Here is a 16737-nt window from a genome sequence, read left to right as displayed (position 1 = left end):
ACTTTGTTTGAAACAGGAATATATATATATATATATATATATATATATATATATATATATATATATATATATATATATATATATATATATCTAACTTTGTGTCAAATGTGATTCTTTTAGTATTAACTAGACAGTTTTTAAAACTTAGTATCATAAAAATAGATCTCTTGCTTTTGTGATGCAATTAATGACCTTAAAAAAAAATTATCCAAACAATACATTCAGGGATATTTTTGGTTTCGCAATTCAAATTTTATGCATATTTTATTTTATATTGAATGCTTTTGGATGGATTTGTGTGTGTGTGTGTTGACACACATTATTTATTTTAATTTATAATGAGATTACAATGGATTACAATTAGATTTACAATGTAGATTGTGTCAAAGCAGCTTAACATAGAAGTTCTAGTAAACTGAAACTGTGTCAGTCCAGTTTTCAGAGTTGATTATTCAAACAACTTTTACAATATTATCATGAATAAATATTGTATGCTTCTACAGATACAAATTGTCACTTGTCACAACTGCATCATTTACTTTTAATAAACAGAATCCTACATTATCTTTTTCGCTTTTGATGTGATGGGTCTCATTCTTCTTTCAGGCTGCTGTACCTGCACCTCCGCCTGGGGCACAGCAAGGTGTTGCCAACAAGGTTGTGGCATGGAGTGGAGTTCTAGAATGGCAGGAGGTAAGAAAATGATATTGATGATGTCATGGTAGTATTGAAAAAAAAAATCTGATTTTTGTGAGGTAGAAAACATTTTAAAAGGCAGCTTATTTGTTCAAGAGAACATAGTATTTTTTCTAAGGACATTGTAGTTGAATAGGAATAGAAGTGAACTAGAACTTTGATTACTTCGATTAATCAGGAATATATGGTTTACTACTGGTTTTACTATTGTCTTTTATCATTACAAACATGTCTGCAAAACTTTTCTCTTAAATTTAAAAATAACTTTTTTAAAAGCCATTCCTGAACGTTTTGTCTGGCGATTTTAGTCACAAAGTTATGTTCTTTGTGAATAACATTCTCAGATGTGTCACTGCTGTGTCTTTTTCTGCCTAAAGCTGCAGTCACACTAGAGTTTGAGCATGCAAAAACAGAAAAAAGATAAGACATTAAAAAAGTTAGCAATTGCTGCATATTTTTAATTTCTGTACTGAGAGGTCCTGTTGATCTTCTGTTGGTCTCAAGCAGACATGTAATGTGATTTCGCAGGTCAGAGTTCACCAAGCTTTTGGAACTCAGAGACATGCTAAACTTGTTGCACAAGCTTGCGTTTCCGGTCTGCCGCATTTGCATGCATATGAATAGAAGTCTATGGGACGAAAAGTGCAGTGTGACCTAGGCTTAACTCCAATGATTGGCACATGTGACCTAACTTTTTTTGCCATCTGAGTGCATGAACCGAACCATGACAGCTGATTTAAAACATGAGAACAAGCTAAACTACTTCTATGTTTAATGTAACCTATTGTTTTGAAAACTAAAATTATGTGGTTGCATTAATGTGCACACCTTCGTATATTTGGGGATTGTGCGAAATCACATTCAAACTCACCTTATGCCATCATGTAAAGTGCTTCTGATTAATCACAAAGGAACTTTTCTCCTATTTTGGTTAGTTGCATCTAAAAGCAGAATCAATGCTCCATAAGTCATTTCCACTGTTAAAATGTATTTAGACAAGGAAAGGATATGCACATATTTATTACAAGGCATTAGATATACCATGGAACACAGTGAAGAAAATATGGCACAACAGTGACATTAGCAAGAACTGGACGTTTCTCCAAAATTGCTGAAAGGAAAACTGGTCAGGGAGGCTGTTGAGGCCTACAGCAACATTAAGGGTGTTTTCACACCTACATTTTTGTTTTGTAACCTGTCTCGATTGCCCAGTTAGCGCGGTTCGTTTGGCATATGTGAAACCACCAATCGCTCTCGGATCCGCGCCAAATCAATCGCTCCGTGATCGCTTGAATGAAGGGTCTCGGCTTGATTGAAAGGAACTCTGGAGTGGATCGTTCGCAGTGAGAAAGCGATCCGAGCGCGGTTATATCACAGTGTTTTATAGATATGTAATAGGCATACAGCTATATGAAGAGAGAATTATGAGTAGGGCGGGAAGTTTCGCGAGCCTCCGGATGCCCGCAAACGAATGATAATCTCCCGCTAATCTCGCGTCTCCCTCCCGGCCCTCAAATAGGTTACGTCGCGCACCCTTCTCACCCCTCCCCACGGCATCTCTCTTGACTCTTCAGACACGTCGCGCCTTGTCAAACTCCACCAAACCATCACCTCTCCTGACATCTGAGCGGGACTCTGCAAAATAAACCCTGACACTCTGACCAATGTGAGGAGAGTTTACTCGCACGTGACTTGTTTTAGCTCTTTTGGTCTGATTAGAAACTTTGCAGTGTGAAAGCGAATCGCACCAAGAGCAAAGAGCAACAATGTAACATTTGTAATCTCTGTTTTGGAACAACTGAATCGATTCACAGGTGTGAAAGCACCCTAAGTGAGCTGCATGAATTTCGGAAAAGTTCTGGCTGGTTAGTACATATGACAACAGTCTTCTGTATTCTTCATATGTCTAGGCTATGGGGTAGTGTGGCAAGACAGAAGCTTGGAAATCATTGCTTTAGATTGATCGGGAAGATTTTGTATAGGAGTGAAATGTAAATAAATATTTATGTAAATTATGGTATACATATAATAAACATTAAAATTAGGAATGCACGATATATTTTCATTTTGAAATATTATTTTTATCGGCTAGTATATCAGTTATCGGTCTCCAAACTTAAGAGTTATCGGCCAAATCCATATCAGTACATCCCTAAAAAAAATATAATAATAAAAAGTAAATATATATATATATATGTGTGTGTGTGTATATAAAGTGAAACAAACAACACTTCATGATTTTCTGGGGGAGTCAAACAGTATTCCGGTACAGAAATAGTAATAATAATCAAATGTAAAAGAGCATTGTATAGTCACATTAACAATTCAATAAAATGTTTCTATTTTTAAACATCTTTATGGTCTCTTAATCTGCTTTAAACTTAAAAAAATGTTCACATAGAGTTTAAAAACATCATGAAAATGCTAAACTTTCATTCTATAATGATCAGGATTTGCAGTGACTCCACAAATCTCATGTGTTTTGAACTCTGGATTTGGGTCTATAATCCAAACTTAACATTGCATAACTATGTGATGTTGTTATTGCGGACGCACACGTTGCGATATCAATGCTCAAATGATATATTGTGCAGCCCCAGAATGAATCCAAATTATGTACGATATATATACACATTTAAATATAGTATACATTTTATTTCCATTGTATTTTTTCTAGTGGTCTTGACAAATTGTATTTGCCACAGTTATTTAATTATAATGTAATAACATGTTATTGTGTAATTTTCGTTTGAAGTTACTTTCAAAAATCCATTTACTCTTCATTACTCTTTACTAAACGCAAATCTGAATGTTTTTGTAGACATATAAATCACAAGTAATTTAGTAATAAAATTGCATTTATGTTTAAAAAAATATTGTGATCTTTTTTTCTGATAAAACATGCTACTTTGCAAAAATGTTCAAGCTAAAACTACAACACAGTACTTTAATAGTATCTAAATAATACTTAAAAAAACATTGTAAAGTATGAGAATATGTCTGTTTTGCGTCAGCAGTGTCTTACACACTACCTGCTTGTGCCAGCTAGGTGTTTTTTGTTTAGTACTGAAAAATGAGACCTAATTGGGTTCTCAATTAATCTGTCTGAAAGACCTTTTAACCCTCAACCCAGATTAAATCTTGTTTTTGTGTGTAGACCTTAGATTAATTTGCTCCCCGAGACCGAATCTGCTAAAGCTATCTAGTCGTCCTTCATTGATGTATTGTTAGGTGACCCGAGGGTATTTTGCCATTTGCACAGACTGTAATGGGATCAATGATGTTTCTTGATTTCTGTTTGATTTATGTGAGACATCCTCTCTTTAAATTTAATGAAACTCTATTGACCATTCCGGCAATGGCCACAAGATCAGCTCTTGGGGGTGTCTCAGCGGTGAATGTTCTCAAACACACTATCGCGCCATTGAAGTGTTTGGCTTTGACAATGGGTCAACACAAATGATCGGGAAACAAAAGCACTGGCGTATATGCTGTGGTCATTATGACAATCTGGTCAATAACATGCCAGCTCATCAAGCACGGAGGAACGCTTCAATGCCGAGGCCTGTCGCCGAGTCACCATCTGGATGATGAGTTCACACAGCTCACCGCACACTATTCGCAAACACAAACACTGCCAGGCTGAGCTGTGTAAATTAAATCAATAGTAATTCTGTGCCACAACTCTTTTAGTCTGCAGATGAGCCCTGTGTTTTCTCTACACTGTCCGTTTGAAGTGATACTGTAAAGTGGTTTGTAGTAATTATGTTCAAAAATCATAATAACTATGGCTTCTACATGGGTTTTTAAAAGACATCTGGATGAAAAATACAGATTATAAAGTTCTATTAAAAACAAAAGGTTTTCTACTTGGATGTATTTTAAATTGTCATTTTAATCCCTGATTCAGGGTTGAATTTCCAGTTTCAAATGATCCTTCAGGACATCCTTTAATACAATGTTTCTCAACCACGTTCTTGGAGGACTACCAAACATCGCATGTTTTAAATGTCTCCTTTGTCTGTTACAGCCATTACAGGTCTTTTAGTCTTTGCTAATGAGCTGATAATCTGAATCAGGTGTGTTTAGTTTAGGAGACATGAGCTGTGTCTCGTTTCAGAGGCTGCATCTTCTTAAGGATGCAATCGAAGGGCGCTGCGTCATCTCGGCCTGATGAAGGCAGTCTCATTTTTATAAATTTTTCTTAAAATTTAAAGGCTCTTTTGAATGCAGCCTCAAAATACGTCTTCGTTTGCCAGGTAATGTAGGATACAACCAGTGGATCCTTCGCGACCACGAACATCCCAAGATTCCTTGCACGCTGACAACGGCAGCACGTTTTTAAAAAGAAAACTCCGGATTAAATGTATAAAAATTAGGCTTTATATAACTTGGATATCTAAATGCATATAAAAAAACAAAAGAGTATGACACATTCTTCTAAAAAGTGATTTTAGAGACAGATTACAATTTTGTGTACATTTATGGATCAAAGGAAATGTATTTTCAGCTTCTGTAAACCTTTGCCTTCAGATCGCTTGAAATAAGTTTTAAAATCACTTTGAAAAAAGTCGTTACAAATTTTATTACCGCTTATTATCGGCTGCTGTGGTTGCTAGGTGGCGAGATCTGTCCTTTGTAGGCTAGATCATCTCATTTCAAAATGCTCGCTTCGGCTTGTGTGGACTTTGAAGGACTTACCTTAAAAGTTTGCATCCTTCGGAGGATGCAGCCTCTGAAATGAGACTGAGCTAGAAAAATGTGCAGAGCCAGTGGTCCTCCTGGAACGTGGTTGAGAAACACTTCTCTAATGTCATGTTCTGTTATGATCACCAGTTGTTGGTGCCCAGGTATTAATAATGTTTATTATTGTCATTATTTAACTTTTGTTGGCTGCTATTTTAAGTTAAAATAACTGTAAATATATATATATATATATATACATATATATATATATATATATATATATATATATATATATATATATATATATATATATATATATATATATATATATATATATATTAGGGCTGTGCAATTAATCAAAAATCCAAAAATTTTGATTGTTTCAGAAATTTCGATTTTGGCTTCTAACGATTATGAAAAACCATTAATCGAGATAAACGATTATTGCATCATTTACCGCCCCCTTTCTAGTTGTACACGTGTTGCTCTTAAAAGCGCGAAAGACGGCGTGCGCAAAGAACAGAAGCATGCTGTCAGCATTAGGTCTCATTCGCACACTGAGACGAGCAGAGCGCAGTCAGCGCACACATCTGAAGTCATCTTAACGTGAGCGCTTTAATGGTCAAATAGGTGTCCAAACGCAGCGTTTAGTGATAATTCATATTAACCCTCATTTGTGTAATAAACAAACGAGTTGAGAATCAAAAGCCGCGAAAGAGAAACGATTAAAGAGACAGCGTGCTATAATCCTTCTGCCGCCTGTTTTTATGATAATAAATCAAACAACAAATGGAGAACATGCCTCTGCTGCTCTTGACTGAAAGACTTTTGTAGCTAAAGTGTTTTTCTTAAGATGCTTACAGCAAAATTTGTGTCATATTTTTATTCTATTGTATTTATTTTTCTTTCCTTTGCCGAGTGGAAAATACCTGTATGCAGTTGAACTCAGAATTATTAACCCCCCTGAATATTAGTAGCCCTTTTCCTCCACAATTTCTGTTTAATGGATGAAGATTTCTGAACATAATAGTTTTAATAACTCATTTCTAATAACTAATTTAATTTATCTTTGTCATTATGACAGCAAATAATATTTGACTAGATAATTTTCAAAGTACATACATTCAGATTCAAAGAGTGATTTAGTGTAATTAGGCAGGTCATTGTATAACAGTAGTTTCTTCTGCAGACAATAAAAAATATATATTGCTCAAGGGGACTAATATTATAGACCTTAAAATGGGTTTCATATTTCATATTCATATTTAAACCTGCTTATATTCTAGCCAAAATAAAAATAAAAAAAACTTTCTCCAGAAGAAAAAAATATTAGAGGAAAAACTGTTAAAATTCATTGCTCTGTTAAACATAATTTGGGAAATATTTATTTATATATATATATATATATACATGTAATGTAATGTGAATTTATATAGCGCATTTATTGTGTATGGCCATTCACCCAAAGCGCTTCACAATCATGAGGGGGGGTCTCTCCACACCACCACCAGTGTGCAGCATCCACTTGGATGATGCGACGGCTGCCACAGGACAATGGCGCCAGTGCGCTCACCACACACCAGCTATTGGTGGAGTGGAGAGACAGTGATAGAGCCAATTCAGTGGAAGGGGATGATTGAGAGGCCATGATCGTAAGGGCCGATAGAGGGACTTTGGCCAGGACACCAGGGTTAAACCCCCCGAAGTGCCATGGGATTTTTAATGACCACAAAGAGTCAGGACCTCGGTTTAACGTCTCATCCGAAAGACGGCGCCCACTGACAGTGTAGTGTCCCCTTCACTTTTACTGGGTCATTAGGACTCACACAGACCACAGGTTGAGCGCCTCCTACTGGCCTCACTAACACCACTTTTAACAGCAACCTAGTGTTCCCTAGTGGTCTCCCATCCAGGTACTGACCAGGCTCAGCCCTGCTTAGCTTCAGTGAGTAACCGGTCTTGGGCTGCAGGGTGACATGGCTGTGCATATCATGTATATCATTAGAAAAAAAGGAAACTGTTAAAGTTTTTAATTAAAACTAGCCTATTGTCATTTATTAGTCAGTCACACCGAAGCGACAGCCAACACCAGCATTCAGGTTGGACTTAAAGTGTTCTTTGATAGTTTATTTTCATAATTCATGATGGCATAGGAGTAAAAATAGAACAAATGTGCTCATGAGTGGGACAAATTCTGGACCTAAGGGGGTGGAGGGTGGGGGGGGGGGGGCACTCTTCATTATAAAAGTTGCAATAGAAACAAAAGTTTTATAAGTTATGATGTTGTTTTAATAGTGTTTTTAAATCTTTCAAATAAATTTAGCCTTGGTGAGCACAGGAGATTTTTATGTCAAAAAATAATAATTACTCCGTCAACAAGTCTGTCGAAATGAAGCCCTGAAAATTTGTTTAATCAGACACGTTTCCCTGCTGGAAGGTATGAATATGCTTCAAAACAGCAGGGGTCATGAGATCATTTTTAAAAATTACAAATAGAGAAGGTGGTGGTTTTTTTTTCCTCATTGACTGCGCTATTTTTGATTGACAAAATAGTGTTGCTGCTGTTTGGTTGTGAGTGTCATCGTTCTTGTTCTGGAAGTTGCTCACACAGGTTGTATATTTCATCGAGACCTCTCGCCTGAAGCCGCACCATTCATCTCTGCCAGCCGGCTCTTTTTACTGTGTATGTTAACCTCTTCATCTTATTCTGCCTCTCCTTTTTTCCCTCCCCCTGTCACCTCTCCCTCTGTCTCCATCAATCACCGCAGAAGCCCAAGGCCTCCTCCATGGACTCCAACACAAAACTTACACGCTCCCTGCCCTGCCAGGTCCAAGTCAGCCAAGGAGAGAATCTGTGAGTGACTCCCATTTGACCCAGATTTGCATAATGTGCAGTCAAAGCTAAGAATGCACAGAGAGGATTAAGCCAAATGTTTTACCCATTCTTTTGTTTCAGAAACACAGACCAGTGGCCACAGAAGCTGATCATGCAGCTCATCCCTCAACAGCTCCTGGTAAATATCAATAGTCATTCCATCTTTCTTCCTTCCCTCATCTTTTTCTTGTCCTTTACATCCTCCTTCAACTTTTCCACCTTCCGACATCTTCCTGTTTCTTCATTGTCCTCTCTACCTTTATGCTTTTAAACTTCTTATTCTCCACCTTGTATTTTCATTTTGCTGAACACACCGAACAGGGTTTTTGCATTGAGAGGTGCCTTTTTGAATGATTTACTAACGGCTGCGGGCATTTTGCACGCTGCTTATGTTCCCTGCGCACTTCACATTTTTTTTGTTGCTAGCTGTGCGCTCACAGTTGAAAAAAGTCAACTCTGAGCGTTACGTCAGTCAGGTCTGTTTCATTCTTTAATCAAATGAAAGCAGAGGCAGGGTTTCCATTAAAGTGACAGCAGTGTTTGTGTTGTCAAGAAAACTACAGTCGTTTTTGAAGATGGAGGAGAGACTTGTGGTTGCTGTTTTGAGTTATCTTGAGCTATATGACTTTACAAGTGTTAAAAATCACAATATTATTAAATATTAAAATTATGTTAATATCAACAGCAGCATCTCGCACAATACACAGATGAGTCAGTCATTGCCTAGTAACAAAAAGTGCAGCGCACTTCTTTTTTTCTTGTCAACTAAAAAGACGGTTTGTGGTGCGCCTCGCAATTTTTAGAACGGGAAAGCGTGTTTGCTGTGATCCACCCCTTATTCTTCATTCTCCTCCTTTTACTTTATCTGTTTTTTTTCTTTCTTTTTTTATATAATCTTATCCACCTTCATCTGTCTTCTCTTATTTTTTTATTCTATTCATTTTCCCCCTTTGGTCTTATCCACCTGTATTTTTCTTCTGCTTTTCTTTCTTCGGTTTTCTTTCTTTCTCTACCCGGTTATCCCCTCTTTTTTCTTGATTATCGATTTCTCTTTTGTCCTCTTACTTATTTTTTTCTCCTTTTTAAAATTCATACGCTCCTTTTTTAAATTTCTTTATCATTTGTTTTTAACCTTTCCATCTTATCTTCATTCTCCTCCTCCAAAACCATATATTTTCCTTCTTTTTCTTATTATCTATTATTCTCTCCTTTCTCCTCCTCTTTCTTCATCATCCTTTTCTCTTCTTTACTAATACAGTCTTCTCCTCTCTTACTTTTCTACACCATCTACGCCTCCTTTCCCTTAACTGCCACCACATCTTTTTCTTTATCCTCCTATTCTAGATCGATCTTTCTTTCTTTCTTTCTTTCTTTCTTTCTTTCTTTCTTTCTTTCTTTCTTTCTTTCTTTCTTTCTTTCTTTCTTTCTTATGTCCTTTTTCTCTCCTTCCTTACTTCCTTCCTTTCTCCCTACCATCCTTCCCTCCTTCCCCTCCCATACTTTTATTCTACGCCATAATCATCATCTCTTCTCCCTCAATCATAACGTCATCTTTTTATTTCAGCCTTTTGCTCTCTCCCTTCCTTTTTTTTACCTAATGATCATCTCTCCACTTTCCAACATGGTTTTTGCTCTCTTGTGTTTTCTCCTCCTCTTCAATCTTTTCCTCCTCCTCTTTCTGCTCATAGTATCATCAGCTTCCCCTCATGATTAATTATCGTCTCCTATCCTCTATGTCTTGATCATCCTCTTCTTTCTCATTTGCTCCTTCTTTTTCTTCTCATTCTCTTTCCTCCATCATCCTCTCCTGCTTTCCCCTGATCTTATCCTTCTATTTTTTTTTAAATATTATACTCAAAATATTCTAAACACAGTGTGAAATTAAATATGTTCATGTATAGAATATATTCTTTATACAATTTAAAACCTTAAATTGTTCTTTGTACTGTAAAATAGGTTAATTTCCTAAGTCTCCCACCGACTTTAAACTCTGGCATTCTTGCTTATTTCTTCTTCTTGTGGTCATTCTGAATTGTGGTTTGTTAAACATCTGCTCTTATGTTTTATTAATGAAACGTTCTCTCTGTCTTGTCTCTCTATAGACCACTCTAGGCCCTCTGTTCAGGAACTCTCGTATGGTGCAGTTTCTGTTCACTAACAAAGATATGGAGTCTTTAAAAGGACTGTTTCGTATTATGACCAGTGGATTTGTAAGTACACCAACAGCATCATATGTATACCCTACATGAGTCAGTCCAAGAATTAAAAATCATGCTTGAAATTGCTCATATAGGTAAAAAAATATAATTATTTTCTTTATCTTTATGCAAATTCCCTGCTTTTATTACTGTAATGTAATAAATTACCTGTGTAATACTTTATTATTAATGTATATTTAGCCTTTACAAACTGCTTGTTAAGTGGTGAGGTATGGAATACAGTTCAAATGCTACTCATTTGATTTGAGAAAATATTCGTTTACTTTTTAGTCAAATCACACATTAAAGTGAATTTTATATAAAATCATGGCGTGCACAACACTCTCTAGACAGACACAAATATTTGAACAATTTATCAAACATTTATTTTTTACATGTATTTTAAAATTTATCAAAAATGGTTCACATACGAATATGATGACATATAGCCTATATTTATGAGGTCCAAGCAACATTTCCAGGTTTTGATGAATAGAATTATAAGTTTATATGTTACATTTAAGTACAGGACTTTTTAAAAACTGTAGCCTACCTTTTTCAATTACCTTTTAAAAGCACATTTTAATTTAAATGTTGACGTTTTATTTTGTTTGTTTGTTTAATTAAATATAAGGACAGTGCAGTGTTAATGTTCAAACTATTTATAATGTTTAAAGCGGCTGATCATAAAAATATTCTTAATAATAGGAATTAATTTACCACCTTTTTGAACTGTGCAGAGCTGTAGCTGCTTTGCTGGGCCTACTAGGCTACTGTATTTCAATACTGGACTTTATGGTGGTACTTGATGAAAAATGTTTGAGTACCACTGCTTTAGACTATAAGGTTGTGCTAAGAATAATCATTAGTGAGAGGTCATAAATTAGTTTACTGTTGGTATTTTAACATGACATTAGTATTACAAGGAGATCTGTGGCCAACAGTGTTTCTGCTGGGTCATAAAAAGTCTTAAAATGTCTTAAATCTCTAAGATAAATGTTCGGCCTTAAAGTTTTACAGTAAATGTACTGAAATATTGTGCTGTAGGTTAAATCTTTTTAAACAGATCTCAATTTTCCTATGCTCATGTATTTCTACCCAATCTGGCCAAAACCCATACAATAACCAACAATTTATCGTAATAAAACCTTCAACTTTTTATTTAAAAAGGTAATTTTAAACTCCATTTACCATAATGGTTTAATAATTTTCCTTTCAATAACATTTGTTTAAAAGTGTTCCATGTATATTTACTGCTGAGGACAGCGACCTGGAGAGATTATTGTGCATAGATTTAGTTTATTTAATTTTTAATCTTTTAACTTTCAAAACATTTAAAAAATGTTATTTGAAAGAAAGTTTATGTTGGGGAAAAAGTGTATAGATACAAGTAGAACTTGCTTGTTTTTACACAATATTTAAAATATTTAGCTAAGAAATATCTAAAATATTTAAATTTATTGTTTTATTAAATGTATTTAATAATCTCTGTCTTTTGTTCCATTAGATTATTTTCTCTTTACTTTTACCATTGTAATGTAGTATGCAATAAACATCAATTATATTGCAACGGATTAAAATTTGTGGAGTTATTTATCTTGGTTTACTGAAAGTAATATGTTAATTCTAATAAGTTGCCTTTAAATATTCCATGGATGAACTGTGAGGAGAATAATGACCCTGTAGCCAGTTTTTAAAACACTTCATTGATATTTATTTATTTTTTTTACATTTTAATAGAAATTACTCTCATCATTCATGCAGAGTATCATGGGATGTAGGAAAGAGGATTGCAAGCTACTGAAGTGGATGTGTTTTGTGTGTAATAATGTTCTTCAGCCTCTTGGGGGAGTTCTTCCTCTGCTTTCGAGTGTCACTGTAGCAAAAATAAAAAGGTTTTCACATTAACTACAGGAAAAAAAAATGTCTCATGAAAAAAAAATAAAAATCCATCAGCACATCCAGCGTTTCCTCTGAAAATGAAAGGCTCTGAAATGAACCTTTACCCTGAAGCTAGATCCCTTGACGAAGACTAAGAGATCTGTCAGTAGTGAATCACCATTAACACTGATTAAATTCAGTTTTAGGTTCCATCTGTGTCTGGGAAAACGGCTGCTTAGTTCATTTTAATCCTGTCTTCAAATGTAATCGTGAAGGCCCAGGCAGCTCTCCAGTCACTCTAGTAGTTGTGTGTCTAGTTGTGTGGATTGGCACATATTTTGATATGATGTATATTCTCTGTCTGTATGTATGTATGTGTGTGTGTGTGTGCACGTGTGTGTAGGCTGGATGTGTGCACTTCCCCCACAGTGCTCCGTGTGAGGTGCGTGTGCTGATGCTGCTGTACTCATCTAGGAAGAGGATCTTCATGGGACTCATTCCTAATGACCAGAGTGGATTCGTCAACGGCATTCGGCAGGTCATCACTAACCATAAACAAGTGCAACAGCAACGCTCGGTGAGTCACAGGAATGCAAACAAACACTGTCATTGATGTAATGCAAAAAGAGCTGCATAAAAATGTTGATGTTTTTAAAACTAAAATTAAAACCGATTTCTTGTAAATTAAAAAGACATTAATACATTTATTTTATTATTTTATTATTATCTACATTTATTAGATGTTTACGAAGAAAATACCTCTTGCTTTTGCTTAGTATTTTAATGCCTTAAAAAATTAAAGGGTGTAAATGCCATGCACAAAAACATAGACACAAAATACAGGTCTAAAATGGCACAGTCTTTTTGTTCCTGTTAAATATACACAGAACATAGTTATTTTTAAACTAGTTATATTTATTTTTCCATTATGTGAGCAACTGACTCAGACTTTGCTTGATGTTGTGCAAATTTCAACACGCATCATCTAAAATTAACGCTTTGCTAAGTGTTAATTGTGAGTTAAAGGGGGCTTTGGCAGTTTTAAACAAAGCCCTGTCGGCCAGTAACTATCTTAGGAACTGCAGCCTAAATAAGGTCATGCAGGATTCAGTTTTCCCTAGTGCATGTTTTGATCTGCATCGTCATACCAGCTAAACAGCATATGATTTCAATGAATAAAATGCACTGGTCTACCATGACAGTGTTACAGATTTTTTAATTTTTACTCTTAAATGAATACTGTATTCTAGAATCACAGATTTAATAGAAACTTATGAAACATTTCACTGGGTATTACATTGAAATTGAAGTTGGTTGTAAAAGACAAAACAAGTGTGAGGAAGAGCCAGTAAACTGCATCTTTAAATCTTTAAATGTTTGATTGAAATGTGCATTTGACCTTAAAGGAATATTTCACCCCAAAAAATTCTTTCATTATTTACTCACCCTTTCCTTGTTCCAAACCTTTATGAGTTTTTTTTATTCTGATAAATACAGAAGAAGATATTCTAAAAATGGCTGAAAACCTTTTTCAGCTTTCTTTAACCCTTTAACTGCCCTACCAAAACAATTTTTTGGATTGCATTTCTTAGCTCCTTATGTTGCTAGTTAAAAAACACTTTTTTTAACACATCCCATAATTTCTCAAAGAACAACCTCTGAAAACAGAAAGTCTTTACCATAATGCTAGACTTCTTGGGGCTGACTGGGAGATCAGTCATCATTCAATCACCATTAAAAGAGAATTATCAACATTGATGCACTAAAATCTAAATCAATTATACAACCGCATATATGGGAACTCTAGCACAACAACACGAACAATAACAGAAACATTTACAGTTGAAGTCAAAATTATTAGCCCCCCTGTTTCTTTTTTTCCCCCCCAATTTCTGTTTAACAGAGAGCAGATTTTTTTTTAACACATTTCTAAACATAATAATTTTAATAACTCATTTCTAATAACTGATTTCTTTTATCTTTGCCATGATGACAGTAAATATTATTTGACTAGATATTTTTCAAGACACTTTTTATACAGCTTAAAGTGATATTTAATAGCTTAACTAGGTTAATGAGGTTAACTAGGCAAAGTAGGGTAAATATTAGGTAAGTTATTGTATAACGATGGTTTGTTCTGTAGACAATCAAAAAAATAAAGCTAATAATATTGACCTTAAAATGGTTTTTAAAATAGTAAAAAATGCTTTTATTATAGCCTAAATAAAACCGATAAGACTTTCTGTTGAAGAAAAAAAATATGATCAGACGTACTATGAAAATTCCCTTGCTCAGTTAAACATCATTTGGGAAATATTTTTAAAAGGAAAGAAAATTCTGAGGTGGCTAATAATTCTTCAACTGACTTCAACTGGATAAATATGCAATCATGAACAGAAAAGCTAAAAAGTGTGCCTATGCAACATTTCTTTAAATCCTTATTTCTCCTTTCAGATGCAACCTGGACAGGTGCAGCCCAATCAGAACTTCCTCAACAGACCGCCGGGCCCCATTCCTGTTACACATGGCAACGTGCCACAGCAGGTAAAGCAGCAGTGTATCCACCCATTCCCTCTCCCCGGCCTGCTCTCTTTCTGATCCTCTGGCCCTGTGCACTCACCCTATTTGTATTTCTCCTGGGCTTGAGATGGAATGTGCATGCTGTTCTTAACCCTCCTGCTCTCCTCCTCTCTGTCCCTCTCTTGCTGCCTCAGTCTGTGGTGGTGGGCTTGCCCTCCGTCAGTCAGGTCACACTGATGGAGGACCAGCAGAGGCAAAACAACATGGTGAGAATCACAAACACAATAATGCATGCATGCATGCAGACAAACACACACACACAGGTCCAGCTTTCCTGCAAGCATAGAGTTTCACAACTTTAGTTTCTGACATTTCAGCACCAGCCTTGTGAACAGCGCCATGCGTTAAAGGGGATTTTGCTGAACAAGTCTCTTTTTGCCGCTAAAGCCGCGTTTATTTGAACACAAATACAATATTATTACAAACATATTATATTATTATGTCACAAATTAATAATTTAATTTAAAACAACAGCTTTCATATTTTAATAGACCACAAAAAATGTAAACATTAACCACAACCAGTGTAGTCCATTTCATTCTCATCAACTTATTTTGATTTAGGTTGAATAAAATTAATTCACCTACAGTTGAAGTTATAATTATTATTTTTTTTCTTTTGTAAATATTTGCCAAACAATAATTAACATACCAATTAATTTTTCACAGTATTTCCCATAATTTTTTTTCCTTCAGGAGAAAGTCTTATTTGTTTTATTTCGGCTAGAATAAAAGGAGTTTAATTAAAAACAAAAAAAAAAAACATTTTAAGGTCAGTATTATTAGCCCTTTTAAGCAATTTTTTAAATTGTTTACAGAACAAATCACTGTTATACAATAACTTGCCTAATTACCCTGACTTGCCTAGTTAATCTAATTAACCTAGTTAAGCCTTTAAATGGCACTTTAAGCTGAATACAAGTATTTTGAAAAATATCTAGTAAAATATTATTTACTGTCATCATGGCAAAGATCAGAGGTGAGTAGAGTATCCAAAATCTACACTCAAGTAAAAGTACAAGTACTTCCGGAATTGTTTTACTCATGTAAAAATAACAATCGTAAAAGTTGGAGTAAAAAGTAAGAGTGAAAAAGTATCTGATGAAAAAATTACTTACAGTGAGCTGGTCTGATAAACTTACTGGAAAGAAAGCGTGTCTTTTTTGGAACCACAGATGGTGATATGGCGTGACCACAGTATAAACTCGCACATCTTCCTCGACAGCCATCATTCCAATGCACGACTTCTCTAACCGAAAGTGGGGGATGCATCTCTATAGCAACCTCTCGCAACCCAACCTCTCCAATGCGGCGGCTCCTGATATTTGCAAACAAGTCATATGAATTATTTATTATCATTTAATGGTAACGAAGGAACGCCACAGAATGTAGCGAAGTAAAAGTACTGATTTTTCTCTATAATTTACTTGAGTAAAAGTTCACATTTTTAAATGTACACTTTACCCAACAATTTAACAAAGTAACCAAGTAAATGTAATCCATTACTACCCACCTCTGGCAAAGATAAAATAATTAAGTTCTATAAAATTAGTTATGCTTATAAACGTGTTGAAATAATCTTCTTTAATTTATAAAAAAATAATCAAATTTAATTAAACAAAAATTCAGGAAAAAATAAACTATATATATATATATATATATATATATATATATATATATATATATATATATAAGATTTATATAAGATGTGCGAGAATATATATATATATATTCTGACTGCAATTGTATACAGCCTAACTAGTGTCGTCAACCCCACTTCCATATAAATTACTTTTATGTGGCAGTTCTTTTTAACGAATTT

General features: G+C 34.9%; 1 protein-coding gene across 10 annotated transcripts in view; it reads left to right on the top strand.

Moving 5' to 3' along the window:
* The window catches only part of med25 (mediator complex subunit 25), a 34481-nt gene that overhangs the window by 12655 nt on the left and 5089 nt on the right, over positions 1-16737 (top strand). For 6 of the 10 annotated variants that reach the window (XM_009299442.4, XM_073938542.1, XM_005163940.5 and 3 more), the window contains 6 exon segments: positions 607-693; positions 8151-8236; positions 8339-8396; positions 10360-10467; positions 12740-12913; positions 14791-14880. In XM_009299442.4, coding sequence (XP_009297717.1) covers positions 607-693; positions 8151-8236; positions 8339-8396; positions 10360-10467; positions 12740-12913; positions 14791-14880 — 603 coding nt within the window. 10 annotated transcript variants of the gene reach the window in all.

Source organism: Danio rerio, chromosome 3 (genome assembly GCF_049306965.1).
Source record: "Danio rerio strain Tuebingen ecotype United States chromosome 3, GRCz12tu, whole genome shotgun sequence".
Taxonomy (NCBI): domain Eukaryota; kingdom Metazoa; phylum Chordata; class Actinopteri; order Cypriniformes; family Danionidae; genus Danio; species Danio rerio.
This window is presented reverse-complemented; position numbering and strand designations above follow the sequence as displayed.